Raw genomic sequence first — 16,462 nt, 5'->3', positions numbered from 1 at the left:
GCAGAGATGTTTAATTGACAAAAGGCATTGCTCTTGAAATGGAAACTTAGAGGAATCAAGCAATACAGTAATGTGTATCTTTTGGATAGATTTCTACTTTGGGAGAAGAAATTCCAGAAAAAATAAAACTCTTTTTCAGTTTAGGACATTTCTTAAAATTGGGCCCATTTAGAGAAGTATCTTCAGAATTTGAGACTTTCTACCCTTTTATCGTTGCACAGAATAACTTTTTCAACCCCTTCTGCATTTACACAGTGTATATACTGTTAAATTCGAACCTAAATGAAAGAGGAACCGCTGAGTCTTCAGTTTGATCACCTGGGTATGTTTATATATAAATGCACAAGACAACAGTTTTTCCAACATTATTTGGCTTTTCATCTGTTCCTTTTCTGGTTTGTCACAAGCAGCCTAGTACATTAAATGATAACAAGAAAGCTTTACATGTATGTGCACATCTGCACACTTGTACACAGACACATTAAAAAATGGCACCTTCTAAGTTAAGTAATACTAGGCACAAAACTGAATCATTGTAGTCAGTTTAAAAGACAGTATTGGGGGTGCTTGGCTGGTTCAGTCAGTGGAGCATGTGACTCTTAATCCCAGGGTCATGAGTTTGAGTCCACTTTGGGTGTAGAGATTTTTTAAAAAAATTTTTGTAAGGAAATTAAATATACCGCATAATGTTTTTGAAAGATAAAAGAAAATCTCTGTTAAAAAAGACAGTTATGGTCTCATATTGTTGGGTTCTTTTAGAGTGATTGGTAAGTAACAGTCTTCTAACCAAATTCTAAACCAGATGCGAAATAAGAGAAAGCAGTAAAGCTGATACGAGGCCAAATACCAATCAGATGATATCAGAGAATTTAGCTTATATCCATGGGCAAGCATTCTAATATGAATCCTAGAGTTAGTCAGACTTGCCCGCTCAGGTATGGTCAATACAAGGGTACAGCTCTGTGTATGTGTGTGAGAACCCGTTTCTGTGAAACTTCCTACGTAGAGGGAAAGAACAGAGTATATATGTTTTCTGTCAACAAGCTGCCAGAAAGAGGGAAAATAGCTGATTAAGTCCTTTCACCTCACCGGGAGAAATGAAGGAATAGAGAGGCTAAAGGAGTAATGCAGTGGCATTTCTCCATATGTAAAGAAACACCAAGAGCAGAGGACATTTATATTAAAATCTTTGGTGGTATTTCTAGCTGTAATGACAGTAATTTTTAAAAATGACTATAATTGACTTTCCTAACATTTCTTATTCCTAGTACCAAAGTAGTGTTATGACTTAAGCCACGTATTAATGGCATCAAATCAGGTTTGCTATAGAATGTGGAGCTTTGAAAGGATCTGTAGAAACAGTAAGGACTAAAATTTCTTAATAAAGGAAAGAGAATGATTAGTGTACACATCTCACAATTGATTATGGAAATGTTGGAAATGTGTCATATGTTGATCTCCTAAATGTCAGTTCTAGTTTTTTGTATAGAAAGGTACTCAGGATATTTTAGGGTGGGTGTAAAAATGACCAATTCCAAATAAGAACAATATTAGAATCGAAGAAGAGAGGCAACAGAAACATTGCTATATTAAACTAATGTTCACTTAAATTTAATAATTATTAATATTACCATGTGCCAAGCTTTCCGCTAGGCCTAGGATAGAGTATAGAGCAAAACAGCCATGGTTTACATTGGATGTGTTGTTAATCATGGTGGTTAGTTTGGGGGAAAATAAAACTTTTGTTGAATATATTATATATAAATGTGAAGGGGACAACGGGGTTTTGTGTGTATTTTTCATTGCTTCTCTGTATACTGTACAGCACCAAGTGATAGCTGTGCCCTTTCCTAAATTCGTGTTAGCATTCTGAAAAAGAAAAAAAAAGATATCTCATGCCGAATAGGTTTAAGTTAACTGCTTTTGTGAAGTCATCTCAGGGAAAGACCTTATTGCCAGAAGTATTTCTCTGGTTTCTCCTTGTCTGAATTTTTGTCATTATAACTTTACTTTTTGGGGTAAAGGATTGAAGAACTGCAGCCCAGTTTTATATGTTAGCAGGCAAGCTCTCAAAATGCAAAGCCTCTGCCCAGGGAAGGCCTACAGAGAAAACTTGGAACAACTATGATGAAATGGTGAAAGAGATAATTGAAGAAAAATTGGAGAGCAGATTTGAAATGTATAAGAAAAGCATTAGATTGCATAGAAATGTGTGCCCCTTGAAGGAAATTGATTGTTCTAGTTGAGGAGTGTCAGACTGAATTGGAAGTGGAGGTGTATTTTGATAATCCTAAGGTAAGGAAAAACATGTATAGTCATCTGGAATTAGTTTGAAGTGTTAGTTTTCCTCCTTTTGAGGTGTTTTATATGGGGTCTGGATTTTGTTTTTGTTTTTGTTTTTGTTTTTTACACTATAGATCTAACATCACATTATGTAAGCTGATGTGAACTGTATAAATTTCCTGTAATTCATGTTTTGGTGACTGTGAACTAATCTATTCCAGGGTTTATATCCTAACTTTTCTTGCATGTCACTGCCATTGAAACTTGCATGAAAATCACTAACTACCTTCTTTCTCTTCTCCCTGATTTGCTCGAAGGCTGCCAGACAGATCAAGGATAGGTATGGTATAAAACCTACATTTTTATATAAATATCAATAGTGAAGTCAGAAATGAAATTCAAGAACAGTTTCTTACTAGACTTTTGTTGGTTGAAATAAAAATACCTAATGGCCATGTTAAAAAAAAAAAATCTCTTGCATATCTTCTGGAATAAACAATGTATCAGCAAGATTTTTTTTTAAAAAACATAGTTGTGGACAATTACATACTTCCAAAAGAATTTCATTTCTGGTATAATATAGTTAGTTTTAGTACAGTTCCTAATTAGCTATGAATGGATGGAGGCCCATCTTGGATAATTAAAAAATATATATTCCTGGAATGTGTTTTTTTGTTGTTCATGATTTATAAGTATGTCTTATTCTCTGAGGAGTCAGGATTTTTAATAGTAAGAGTTGAAGCTCTCCTATTTCACGGCTCTCCTGTTTAACACCTTTGTATTCTCATTCCATCCTATTCCTGGTGCCATCTCTTTCTGTTTCTCATGCCACTACTATCTAATATGTGGGAAGAGAAAATTAAAATGGTGAAAGACTATCTTAAAAGGTCTTTCTCATTGGTAGGGCCAGGATTAAGAAAGATAGTTTAGTACTTACGGTAAAGAAGACACAAAGGGCTAAAAGAACTGCTGGCAGTTCTGGATTGAGTTACCACAGGTTTTGATCTTCCTGGCTAATCACTGAGCATCGACTATAGTGAGATTATCATTTACGGTTTATTTGAGGATTATGAGATTCTCTGAAAGCCAGCTCTTAAAAACACCACTCTGAATCCTAGATTAAATTATTTATTCTTCATCAGATAATTCAAAAAATTATTCATCATAGATTCTGTGAAAACCAATGTGTCTATTGTTAATTTTGGCCTAAGTCTTCAATTCTGTTTTTCTGATGGTCTTATTGACTAGAGGCAAGATTCACATGGCACTCATAGCACTCTTAGCACAAAAACTGGTTTTTATATAGTTTTAATATATTTTTTGTATCAGGGAATGGTTAAAGACAGGATCAGCTTATCAGTCCTGAATGTAGAAAGGTGATTATGAGAGTTTGAAGGTGAAAAGTATTGGCTGTGTATGGGGAGTGGATGCTAGGTAGGTCAGTTTATTGGATAAGATATAATTGGGTTGTATCTGCTGAAATTGCTACATGTAGTCCATCTTTCACTGTGGCTGGATTATTCTTCTTTTTAGCCACTTACTCCACTAGGTCTAGCTATGGTCTCTGATTTTCTGGATTAGAAGTCATTTCCTAATCAGGCTTTGGCCTATCCAAGGACTTTGCGAGGTGCGCCTGCGTGGCTTAGTGAGTTAAAGCCTCTGCCTTTGGCTCAGGTCATGATCTCAGGGTCTTGGGATCGAGCCCTACATCAGGCTCTTTGCTCTGCTGGGAGCCTGCTTCCTCCTCTCTCTCTCTCTCTCTCTCTCTGCCTGCCTCTCTGCCTACTTGTGATCTCTGTCAAAGAAATAAATAAAATTTAAAAAAAAAAAAAAAAAAGAACTTTGTGAAAACCCTCACAAGATCTTCTCTTATACTCTCCAAGGACTCTATACGGTTCTGTACTTCCAAGAATCCTGTCTTTTACCCATGACATCTTTCTGTATCCAAATTTGTCAGAATTTAATTATGAATTTTCATGGTTGAACGCAAGGCTTCAGTGAAATTTGACTTCTTTGCCTCTTCTAAGCCCATTTCTAGGCTTGATTTCATCAGCTTCCAGGTGATCTCAGGAGTAAAGGTTCCTTTTTCTCTGTCAGGGCAAACTCAAACTCCCCTGCAACTTATACATTATTCATTTCGGCTACCCATGAAATTTTCACTTACTGCTTGAGAACACTTCTAGGTCTTGGCTAATTTTTTTAAGCTTGATTTTTAACTTCATAATGTCCAAGTTTCTCTGATATAAATATTAGGTGCTCTCCCAGGAAGCAGGCTTATAGAATTCCATCATTGTCATTTATGATACAAAAATAATTTAAATATATAGTCTTAGTAAAATAATTTTTCCTAAGGGAAGAAAGGATTATTACCTTATATTAGGGCAGAAGAGGAATTTTAAGGAAAAGTCTATGTAACATACCTGAGCAGGGAATCAAATACATAAAAATGAAAGCATCTATGAGAATCGACTGTTTATCATTTGTTGTGGTAGAAGTTATGCAGTAGAAACAGTGGGAGTAACAGGAAAAACTAAGCAATGAAAAGATAATAGCAGATCCCTGTAACTTTACAAATCACTGGTATATACTTATGGATGCTTTTTAGTAATGTTGGAAGATGGTTAGTTAAGATTTGTTGTGAACTTACAGTTCTTGAAAAAAGGGGTCATGAAAGGGTGAGTCAAGTTAATTAGATACTTTGAGGAAACTGAAAGTGTTCATCCATATGTTTTGCAGTTTTTTCTTTGTAAAAAAGAAACTAAGGGGAAAGGATTTTTGTATTCAGTTGTACTATAGGAAATAAACCAAGAAAGTCAAGGTGAATCAAAACATTCCTAACCATATGGATCCTGTAATGGTAGGGAATTATCTATGGATTTTAGGTTGATTTGGGCTTTCAGACACAATTATCTAAATGTACTCAGTTTAAAAATAAAAAATTCAGGGGTGCCTGGGTGGCTCAGTGTGTTAATAAGCCTTTGTCTTCACTTCAGGTCATGTCATGATCTCAGGGTCCTGGGCTCGAGCCCCGCATCATGCTCTCTGCTTGGCGGGGAGCCTGCTTCCTCCTCTCTCTGCCTGCCTCTCTGCCTGCTTGTGATCTGTCTGTCTCTATCAAATAAATAAATAAAATCTTAAAAATAAAAATAAATAATCCAGTCTTTTAAAAGATTATAGCATTGTTGTACATCTAAGTTGATTTTTGGACACTGAAATTTTCATTGACTAGAAAATAAAGGTCATTTTTGTTTTTACGGTTCTGATATACTGTTGTTGTTGGTTTTTTTTTAAGATTTTATTTGAGAGAGAGAGAGCGCATGCACGATCACAAGCGGGGGAGGGGCAGAGGGAGAAGCAAACTCCCCCCTGAGCAGGGAGCCAGATGTAGGACTTGATCCCAGGACCCTGGGATCGTGATCTGAGCTGAAGGCAGCTGTTTAACCAACTGAGCCACCCAGGTGTCCCTTAGCCACCCAGGTGATCCTTTCCCCTTAGTTTCTTTTTTACAAAGAAAAAACTGCAAAACATATGGATGAACACTTTCAGTTTCCTCAAAGTATCTAATTAACTTGACTCACCCTTTCATGACCCCTTTTTTCAAGAACTGTAAGTTCACAACAAATCTTAACTAACCTTGATAGATCTTTACTTTTTTTTTTTTTTAAATTTTTAATGTTTTTATTTTTTTGATAGCTCTTTCTAATGAACTTTTGGAGGACATTATTTTTCTTTGAGGCCACAATTAAAATTTGTGATAAAGTTTCAGATTTAAATTCTATGAAAAAATTTCAGATATTTTTCTCAACAGTTCTCAGCAAACATTTAAATAGGTTTAGAAGCATCCAAGTAGGTTTAAACCCATTCATTGATTTAGTGGTCATATACTAGTACCTCTCTGAACATAGCTCTTTCAGAAGTCCTAAATCAAAAGATTCTTGGGACTTTAAAGAGCAAAGTAATTAAGACTTAGCCTTTGTTCCTAACTTCTTACTCATATAATCTGAAATTTAATTATTGAGAACCAACAGCTTAAAATAATATGCTTGGCTTTCAATGAGTTCACTTCCCCATAAGTTGTATTTCACTGTAGCACATTCTTCTTGATCAGTAGATAAGCTGGTTTTGACTCATTGTTATTAATAAAGTGATTACTTTCCGGGTTTTAAAGTGAAATAAAATAACTGAATATAACAACAGCTTGACATTTTTTATCCCAAAATAACTGAATACAGCAACAAGTTTGATATCTTGGATACCACGTATCCTTGGGTAGATTTGGCAGATCTGAATGACTAGGCCTGGTAGTTCCCTTGTTCCTCAGCTCTATTTACTACTTCTCCCAAATTGTGTGCTAGCGGGACAACATCCATGAATAGTACTTTTGTATCATTCTTTGACCAAAGATAATAAGGGAAGTTACTTTATGATATTTGTGGAAATTTACTGTAATATGAAAAATTCAAATTTGAGATAAATAAAATGACAAATTATTAGAATATGAGAATTTCTTTTAATCTCCAGTTTTCATTGACAGAACAGTTCCCCCATACTTTGGGTAAAATGAGGTCTGATATGGCTTCTTTATTTCTTTTTTTTTCCTTTTGTTGTTTGTTATACCACATTCATCTATTAAGTATTTGTTGAACTATTATTTCCATGTCATATGGTTTCCCAAGGTTGTTTCTCCTTGTATCCTTCTGATATATCAGGGTGACACCTAGTAGCATGGAATTTAAAATTGTGATTTCACTTCTCTCCTTTCTCATCCATACCCTATCTTTAGCAGCTTCCAGGCTGTACAATATTTGGTCAGGTTAATTTTACTCTTAATTGAGGACACACAGAGTAGCTGTGACTACTAAGGAAAATGTACATTCAGTTCATTATTTGGCATATGAAAAGGAGTGAGGTTGGCATCAGGAAGTCAGATTGAGTGTACAGAGCTTCAGATACCTGTTGGGTCTGTTAACAATGATTTATATGGGATATTTTTTTCCTGTGATATTTTTGTGTGTAATTCTATAAAACTACCTGGAGGAAAGTTGCTTAAAGTTATACTCATTGTCTAAATTTAAAGACATCTTGCAGTTTTCTTAGTTAATTTTCAAAAGACTCTGAGAACAAATTTCTTTTTAGCTTTGTTACCTTTGTTATAGTTTCTGAAATCACTAAAATGAAATATTTCCCATTTTTTTGTTTGTAAATTAAATATGGTATATTCCCCATTCTTTTTTTTTAAAAGTATGTTTGTGTTTACCGTAGAGTAACAATGGCTTCAGCCTTCCGCCTTTCTTTGAAACCAAAGGTCAGTGACAACATGACTCATTTAATGGTGGATTTTTCTCAGGAAAGACAGATGCTGCGAACATTGAAGTTTTTGCCAGGTAAGTATGTACACATAGTACATGTAAAGTGTTTTTTTGAAATGAATTTTGAAATGTAAATATTAAGAAGTATAGTTGGTTTTTTTTTCTTTATTCCGCTAAGGAATAATTAAATTTGCTAGTCTTTATTTTTAGAGAATTATTTTCCTGGTAGTAAAAGTTCCATTTTGAGAATTCCATTCAAGGGATGTCTTTTATTGTTAGTTGTAAGGCAGAGAGAAACAGTGTATCCTGATGGTTAACAGTGGGTTTTTGGGGCCGGACTTGGACTTGAATCTTGGCTGCCATTTCTTGCTGTGAACCTTGAACAAATTATTTAACTTTGTTTCATTTTTTTAATCTTTAAAATGTAATGTTATTCTTCAAGGGTTTGTATAAGAATTAAATGAATTGAAACCTCTAAATCATTTGAAAATAGTACCTGGCACATACTTAACACTTAGTGCATATTAGCTGCTATCATTAGTTATGGTTTTTGGCTCAGATAGACTTTCTAGTAATAATATGTTAGTATTGGTTTATTACCGTATTAGTATCAGGATATTCCAGTAGCCAAAACCGTTTGAAATTGAGTTCCAAATTATTTTCCACATGTGTGAGATAGCCAACTAAGTACATTTTGTCCGTATTCTCTTTTTAGCTAACATGAAGTAATGGTGTTAGGTTGATTGCTAAAACAGTTTGGACACAGTGATTTGAGGGAATAGGTGCCTTTTTACTTATTTACAGGTGCTTTTTAGTTACAGATTCTAGTTAGAACTGGCTTTAATTTTTGAAGTTAGCTGTTTTTGAATAGAGAATGTTGATCAAATAAAGCCATTCTCTGAATATTTGGTCAGGGACTTTAAAATACGATTGTAAAGATAGATTAGTAGTTATGAGACTGTAATGGAACTAATAAGCGTAGTGTAAGTGAATTATTATTAATTATTACAGGTCAGAATTTCTAGAGGAGTTTATAGAAGGAAAAGATGAGAGAAGGAACTATAGGTGTAGACCAGGGGAGGAAGGTGTACTTGTCAGTGGATATCTACCTGCAAATTGACCTTTCAGAATTACTATTATATTGTAATTCACATTACGTATAAATTCAGAAGGAGAGTCAGGTGTAGTGGATTGTGAATGTACACGTATTATTATTTTGATTTTTTAAATAAAAACTGCTAAAGAGCAATATTCTCACCATTATTTTCTTTCTCTTGGGTTTTCTGTGATGGCTTAAGAGATCAAGGTCATGTTAACTATATAGTCAAGTAGATTGCATGGATAGTTAGGATTTCCTTTTTTGGCAAACTGTTAAGACAGCCTAAAGCAATGAAGTACAATAAAATCCTTCTGTGGGTGAGTTCTGTCTGAAGGGAAAAAATATGGTAGGTTGTTAAAATTTATGAAAGATGAATTCATCTCACTAATTTTTTATTCTCCCATAAGATGGAGTCATATTAACTTAGAAAAACAAATACCTTCATCCTTTAATAATCCATTCCATAAACACCCCAAAAATTAACTCTATACTATATTATGTATAGTAACATAAGTTTTAGATTTACTTAGTCTGAAAAATGGAAGTGATGATGGATGATAATAACTACAGTCATCTTCTTCTTCTCTAAGCTATTTTTTATACATTGAAACTTAAGAATTTATATCCTTCTCTCTGCGCTTCTATAACTCACCTTCCAACTATCACCACTTTCTTGGATTTTTTTTCCCCATTTTTATTTTAGTTGCCACTTTTAGCCATTTGTGCTCTCGTGGGGACCATTATTCACAAGAAAGAAGTATCTACTTGCCAGTACATTCTGAAAAGAATGGCAGCTGAATTAAGATGTAGATAGTGGGGTGTTAGTTGGTTCTGCTTACAAAATTTTTTTTTAAGATTTTATTTATTTATTTGACAGAGATCACAAGTAGGCAGAGAGGCAGGCTCCCTGCTGAGCAGAGAGCCCAATGCTGGGCTCGTTGATCCTAGGACCCTGAGGTTATGACCTGAGACGAAGGCAGAGGCTTTAACCCACTGAGCCACCCAGGCGCCCCCTGTCCTGCTTACATATTAAATGATTCTTGCTGTCAGCCTCTTGAAACTTTAAGTACAGGTTTTTGACTCTGCAAAATTATGAAATTGCTACATGTCATAGGCCTTTACATTTCTTTACATGTAGGCATTGCAGAGTATATAAATTCATAAATGCCTGTGGTTTATTGTCTTGGCAGCGAATAGTAGTGTGTATTGCTTATGTTTCAGGAATAGAGATTAGCATCTGTTATGTGTTATAGAGACAAGAACCCTACAAAACAGATGAAGGAATTAATAGTAATGACAAATGATAAATACTTAGTTGTCTTTTCTCTTCTTAATAATATATATCAGATTCTAAATACTTATTGTACAGTTAGTTACACACATACAAGAGTTGAACTTTGGAGACTGAAGTTGTCCCATTTTTCTCCTTTCCTCCTTTTCTTACTAGTTAGGCTTAAAGATGTAAAATTTACATCTTTGGTTTACATCTTTACGTCTTGGGTTTTTGTTTTTGTTTTTGTTTTTTAAGAGCCTGGTGGAGCCTGATGGTAGGCTATGGGGCTTGAACTCATGCCTCCGAGATCAAGACCAGGGCTGAGGTTAAGAGTCAGACGCCTAACTGAGTGAGCCACCCAGGAGCCCTGAGGACTCATCTTGGTCTTGATTATTTTATCTCAGATGTAAAATACTTGGCTTACTTTGTTATTTGTTAAGTTCCACATTGCATTGTATTTTAACTTTTGCATATAATTCCTTTGTTGTCATAGTTTTTAAAATTAATACTTTGTGGGGTGCCTGGATTCTTGATTTCAGTTCAGGTCATGATTTCAGGGTCCCGAGATTGAGCCCTGCGTTGGGCTCTGCACTGGGCATAGAGTCTGCTTGAGATTCTCTCTCTCCTTTCCTCTCTGCTCTTCCCCAGTGCTTATGTGTCTGTACACACACACACAGACACACACACACACACAGACACACACACACACACACTCTTTTTCTCGCTCTCTCTCAAAATAAATAAATCTTTTTTTTTTAAGATTTTATTTATTTATTTGACAGACGGAGATCACAAGCAGGCAGACAGGTAGGCAAAGAGAGAGAGGAGGTAGCAGGCTCCCTGCTGAGCAGAGAGCCCGATGTGGGGCTCGATCCCAGGACCCTGAGATCATAACCTGAGCTGAAGGCAGAGGCTCTAACCCACTGAACCACCCAGGTGCCCTTCAAAATAAATAAATCTTAAAAAAAATAATACTTTGTTTTTTAGAACAGGTTTAGGTTTATGGAAAATTGAGTAGATTATACAGAGACTTATCATGTATCCCCTACCTCCCCCAAATATAGCTTACCCTATCATTAACATCTATACCTTTGTTATAACTGATGAACCAATATTGATACATTAATTATTATTTTAACTATTAGTTCATAGTTCACATTAGGGTTCATTTTTTGTGTTATATGGTTCTTTGGGTTTTGACAAGTGTATAATGTCACATATCCACCATGACATTATCATACAGAATAGTTTCACTGCTCTAAGATTCCCCTGTATTCTACCTGTACTTCTCTTGTATCCTGCAGCCTTGCTATAATAGCGTGTTAGTTCCAGGAATTTTTTTTCTTGAATCTTTAGATTTTTTGCATTGACATTGATGCCATCAGTGAACAAAGAAAGTTTTATTTCTTCCTTCCTGATCTGTATACTTTTTACTTCCTTTTCTCATCTTACCACATTTAGCTAGGACTTTCAGTACAGCGTTGAATAGGAGTGGTGAAAAGGGACTTGTCTTAGAAGAAAAGTATCTAGTTTCTCAGCATTAAGTATGATGTTAACTGTAGGTTTTTTGCGAATGTTCTTTATCAAGTAAAGTTCTCCTCTATTCTAGTTTGCAATTTTTGTCATGAGAGGGTGTTAATTTTATCAAATACTTTTTCTCTGTTGATAAGATCATATGATTTTTCTTCTAATATGATTGATACATTAATTGATTTAAAATGTTGAACCAGCCTTGTATGGTTGGAATAAGTTTTTTAAAACTCTTTTTTTAGTGACAGAATGCTTAAATACAGTATCTGCAGTTTCACACATTTTAGACCCATCTATATCACTGGAGGACCATGTTCTTCAATTACATCTCTTTTTTTGCAAATGGAACATCTGTTGATGTTGAGGAGCTATGGAAAATCTCTTCTATGGAAGAGAAATTAATTACTATTCATACATGTTAGTTATGGCTCATTTACCCTGGTTGATTTTAATGAACCATGGAACTCCTTGCAGAAACATCTGAAAATCCTAAAGTGTTTTTGGGGGGCTGGAGAACTCATTTTTGTTTAGTGATGAGAAATTACAATTCTTTTATAAAATTTTAAAAATACATTGAAAATGTCTTAAATTACTTTAATCATTGGAGTCAAAGTTTTCTATTTTGTCATTAGTGATTTAATCAGTATTCTACAGCAGTTTGAAGTAGGAGATTAAAAAATACTTGTTGAGGAATAACAAGTTAATCTTGGTTCTTTTTTTTTTTTTAAGATTTTATTTATTTGACAGACACAGGTCATAAGTTGGCAGAGAGGTGTAGGCAGAGACAGAGAGAGGGGGAAGCAGGCTCCCCGCTGAACGGAGAGCCGGATAGGATGCTCGATCCCAGGACGCCGGAATCATGACCTGAGTCGAAGGCAGAGGCTTTAACCTACTGAGCCACCCAGGCGCCCCAATCTTGATTCTTTATCTTTGGCATGTTTTAATTGCTTTTTGCCAACTAAGATTTTAATAAACTTTGAGTAAGTCTATAAAAAACTTTGAAACATTAATTTTTTTTGAAACAATTTAAATGGAACTTTGAAAAAAGAGTTATTTTGCCTTTATTATGTTAGCCTTTCTCTTAGCCTCATTCAGTTGCATCATTCAAAAGCAACACAAAGAAAGCAGTTTGAATGACCAACATAAATATTGGATTAGTACTATAATAAATGAGAAATGGACCTTTTTTTTTTCTTCAGTTCCTAAAGCTCCAGAGATAGATCCAGTAGAGTGTTTGGTGGCTGACAATTCTGTAACAGTAGCTTGGAGAATGCCAGAAGAAGATAATAAGATTGATCATTTTATACTGGAACATCGGAAAACTAATTTTGATGGACTTCCACGTGTAAAGGATGAGCGATGCTGGGAAATAATTGATAATATTAAGGGTACTGAGTATACACTATCAGGTAAAAGGACTGCATTTCATGAATCTCATTCTCAGAAACTAAATGTAATTGTGAAAAATATTTTGAGTTACTTTAAAAGATTAAGTTTCTTTAACCAACCTTACTTTCCCTGTAATTCATTATAAAAGTAAGTTCCTCTTAAAATATCAGGCGAACTTTCATTTTAATTACTTCTGATATTTGTAATCTGGTAAAACAATGTATGTAAAACAAACATGAAGGGGTGTTCTGGAACCCATATTTCAGAATAACATTTAATTTTAACCTTGGTTTTATAACAAAACTGTCAATTTTCTAGTTGTACATACCACTGTACATTTCAGTGGTACCATCACTACTACGGTTTTTATCTCTTTATGATTACCTTCACAGTACTACTGAAGAGCTGTGACTTGGTATTAGAAATTTGTGTTAGCCTTTTAAAAGTAATTAAAAAGATATTTACACACACACACACACACACACACACACACACAAGGTATTTCCACATATAAGGGATGTTGGGTATTTGAAATGGCGAAATGTTTCCAGAGTTCTTCAACACTTGTTATGCATGAGTAGTAATATTACCATTATTGAGCACTTATTATTGGTCAGGAATTGGGCTGAAGTGTATTACACAATACATATCATTTAATCTTTACAATTATGAGGTGGTTTTATCATTTCTATTTTGCAGTTACAAAAACTGCCTCTGTCAAGTTGTTGGCAGTCCTTTAGCTAGTAATTTTTGGACTGAAATTTTAAGGATTTTATTTTATTTTTTTTAAAGTAATCTCTGCATTCATCGTGGGCTCAAATTTACAATTCTGAGAACCAGAGTTGCATGCTCTACCAACTGAGCCAGCCAGACGTGCCATGGATTGAGATTTTAATCTAGACTTGACAAACTTCAGAGTCTACTATTAATTCCTGTGCTTTAGTTTCTCTTTAAATTCATTTTTCACATCAAAAGACAATGTTTCATAAATATAAAAATTCTTTAGGGTGTCTTCTTTCCAGAAACATGTTGTTTTAAATTGTAACATTTCTCATTGACTAAAACATTACTTTTAACAGGGCTTGAGGGTACCTTTTTATCACTAGGTTTTAAAAAAATCCACATTGATAAGCTGTATATAATTTATTTCTTTTGAAGAAAGTTGAGATAAATCATGATTCCTCTTATCTGAGGTGTTAACGTTTTAACATAAACATTCACTGTCCTAGAGTAAAGAGATAGTTCCAAGGAGGGAAAGTGTCTGTTTGAAGGTTCATACTCATACTTTTGGAGTAGATCTCTTCTTTATTTTTCATATCTGAAAACCATTTTCATTTTTTCAGGCTTGAAGTTTGATTCAAAATATATGAATTTCAGAGTACGAGCTTGTAACAAAGCTGTAGCTGGAGAGTATTCTGATCCAGTGACTCTAGAGACCAAAGGTAAGATCATAGGTATTTATACAGCATAAAACCAAACTTAACATCTGAAGTTATTCAAGACTGTGACAGGAAGCGTGTTGTGTTGATAGCACTTCCCCACTGCATGTGCACATACATACACACACTTGGAATTCCCAGCACTAGGAATTTTAAGATGGGGAAATTAGGATTACAGAATTGGTTTTCATTAGTTCATCTTTTATGATGGTGTTCAGATGGGTAAAATAGCCCAAGATGATGGCATTATATTCGCTGGTGGATGTTAGTTTATAAATTGCAATCAAGTACAATACAGAGGCATCAGTGAGATTTGCCCACAGATTTCTCAGGGAATGGATTATGGGGAAGTACCATTTCAGTTTAGTTCAAATTCTCTATTTTCTTCCTTCCTTCCTTCCTTCCAGAGAAGGTGGGAGAAGGCGTGGATGGAGAGGAGGGAGGGAGAGAATCTTAATAAGTTTAATAAGCTCCACAATGGATGTGGAGCCTGATGTAACCTCAATTTCATGGCCCTGAGGTCATAATCTGTACCAAAATCAAGAGTCTGATCTTAACTGACCGAGTCACTTAGTTACCCACTCTGTTTTTTTTTTCTTTTTTTTTTAAGATTTTATTTATTTATTTGAGAGATAGAGACAGTGAGAGAGAGCATGAGCGAGGAGAAGGTCAGAGGGAGAAGCAGACTCCCCATGGAGCTGGGAGCCCGATGCGGGACTCAATCCCGGGACTCCGGGATCATGACCTGAGCCGAAGGCAGTCGTCCAACCAACTGAGCCACTCAGGCGTCCCCCCACTCTGTTTTTTAAACCTTATTCTAGAAAAAAGCACTCTCAGAGTTCTCCATTTGACCATTCTATCTGCATGCTGTGGTATTTAGTAAGTCTAGTCGCACTTGGCTTGGACATGATATCTTTTCTTGCCACTCATGACTCTACCCTTCTCCATCATATTAAACATTAGGGAACAGCCTAAGGATTTTTTTCCTTGCCTTTTTTTTTTTTTTTAAAGCCTTAGGATTTTAACAAGCAGCTAAGAATTGATGGTACCTTAGAGTTATATTTACTTTTTCTTTCTCTCCAGAATGTAGATATCCTCACATGTATTACCTAATAGCTAATATAGAGGTTAATAAACCCTGTTTTTTGTTTGTTTGTTTTTGTTTTTTAGTAATTTCTATACCCAGTATGGGACTTGAATTCACTACCCTGAGGTCAAGAGTGTCATGCTCTTCTGACCAACCAGCCAGGCACCCCAATCTTGTTTTCTTAAGGTAGTTCATTCTTGATACTGAAGAGTCTCAGATCTGCTTAATCCTAATTTTTTAATAACCTACTTATGAAGCAATTGTTAAATGCCTATTTAGTAACGTGCTTATTAAGAATTTTTTTTTTGTTATTTGAATTGAAAAACCATATTCTTTCTTTAAGTTCATTTTTGTTTTCATGCAAATTTTGAAAAGTTAATAACTTGTTTAATACAGTATTTCCCAGAAGCAGTAGGGTCAGTAGATATGTATTTAGAAAGTTATTTTATAAATAAAGAGAATGAGCAATGGTCAGGTGCATAGTTGAAATTAAAGTGCTCTCGGGACGCCTGAATGGCTCAGTTGGTTAAGTGTCTGCCTTCAGCTCAGGTCATGATCCCAGGATCCTGGGATCAAGTCCCATATTGAGCCCCTTGCTCAGCGGGGAGCCCACTTCTCCCTCTGCCTACCACTCCCTCTGCCTGTGCACGCTCTCTCTCTCTCTCTCTCTGACAAATAAATAAATCTTTTTAAAAAGGGGTCTTTACAGAATAGTGAAGGAAAATATTTTTAATTTACTTGGTAAACATTAGGCTCTGTATATGAATATCTTGTTGTTTGATGATGCATACCTCGTAGATATATTGAAGCTTTGGCTAAATAGAGTAATATCTTTAAGTGAAATGGGGTTGTAAAAGAATATCAGTTCAATGTAATTATCAGAAATTCGAACTTTTGAAGAAAAATATAACAAGCAGATTAATTGGTAACTATGTAGTAGATGATACCTTAAGGCAGAGATTCTAGGAATTTCATTTGAGAACATGATGAATTCTGCATTATTCAGCTTAATCAATACATTTTAATGGTTTACTTTCAGTCTCCAAAGACAGA

At 35.0% G+C, this 16,462-nt stretch overlaps 1 protein-coding gene across 4 annotated transcripts in view; it reads left to right on the top strand.

The window, feature by feature from the left end:
- The window catches only part of FSD1L (fibronectin type III and SPRY domain containing 1 like), a 70,362-nt gene that overhangs the window by 34,064 nt on the left and 19,836 nt on the right, over positions 1 to 16,462 (top strand). For 3 of the 4 annotated variants that reach the window (XM_032307550.1, XM_032307549.1, XM_032307551.1), the window contains exons 5-8: positions 2,601 to 2,623; positions 7,546 to 7,667; positions 12,694 to 12,903; positions 14,227 to 14,325. In XM_032307550.1, coding sequence (XP_032163441.1) covers positions 2,601 to 2,623; positions 7,546 to 7,667; positions 12,694 to 12,903; positions 14,227 to 14,325 — 454 coding nt within the window. The remainder of the gene's footprint in view (positions 1 to 2,600; positions 2,624 to 7,545; positions 7,668 to 12,693; positions 12,904 to 14,226; positions 14,326 to 16,462) is intronic. The other variant, XM_032307552.1, reaches the window with a different exon arrangement.

Source organism: Mustela erminea, chromosome 12, assembly GCF_009829155.1.
Source record: "Mustela erminea isolate mMusErm1 chromosome 12, mMusErm1.Pri, whole genome shotgun sequence".
Lineage (NCBI taxonomy): Eukaryota > Metazoa > Chordata > Mammalia > Carnivora > Mustelidae > Mustela > Mustela erminea.
The sequence above is the reverse complement of the archived record's forward strand: the minus strand, read 5'-3'. Positions and strand labels throughout refer to the sequence as shown.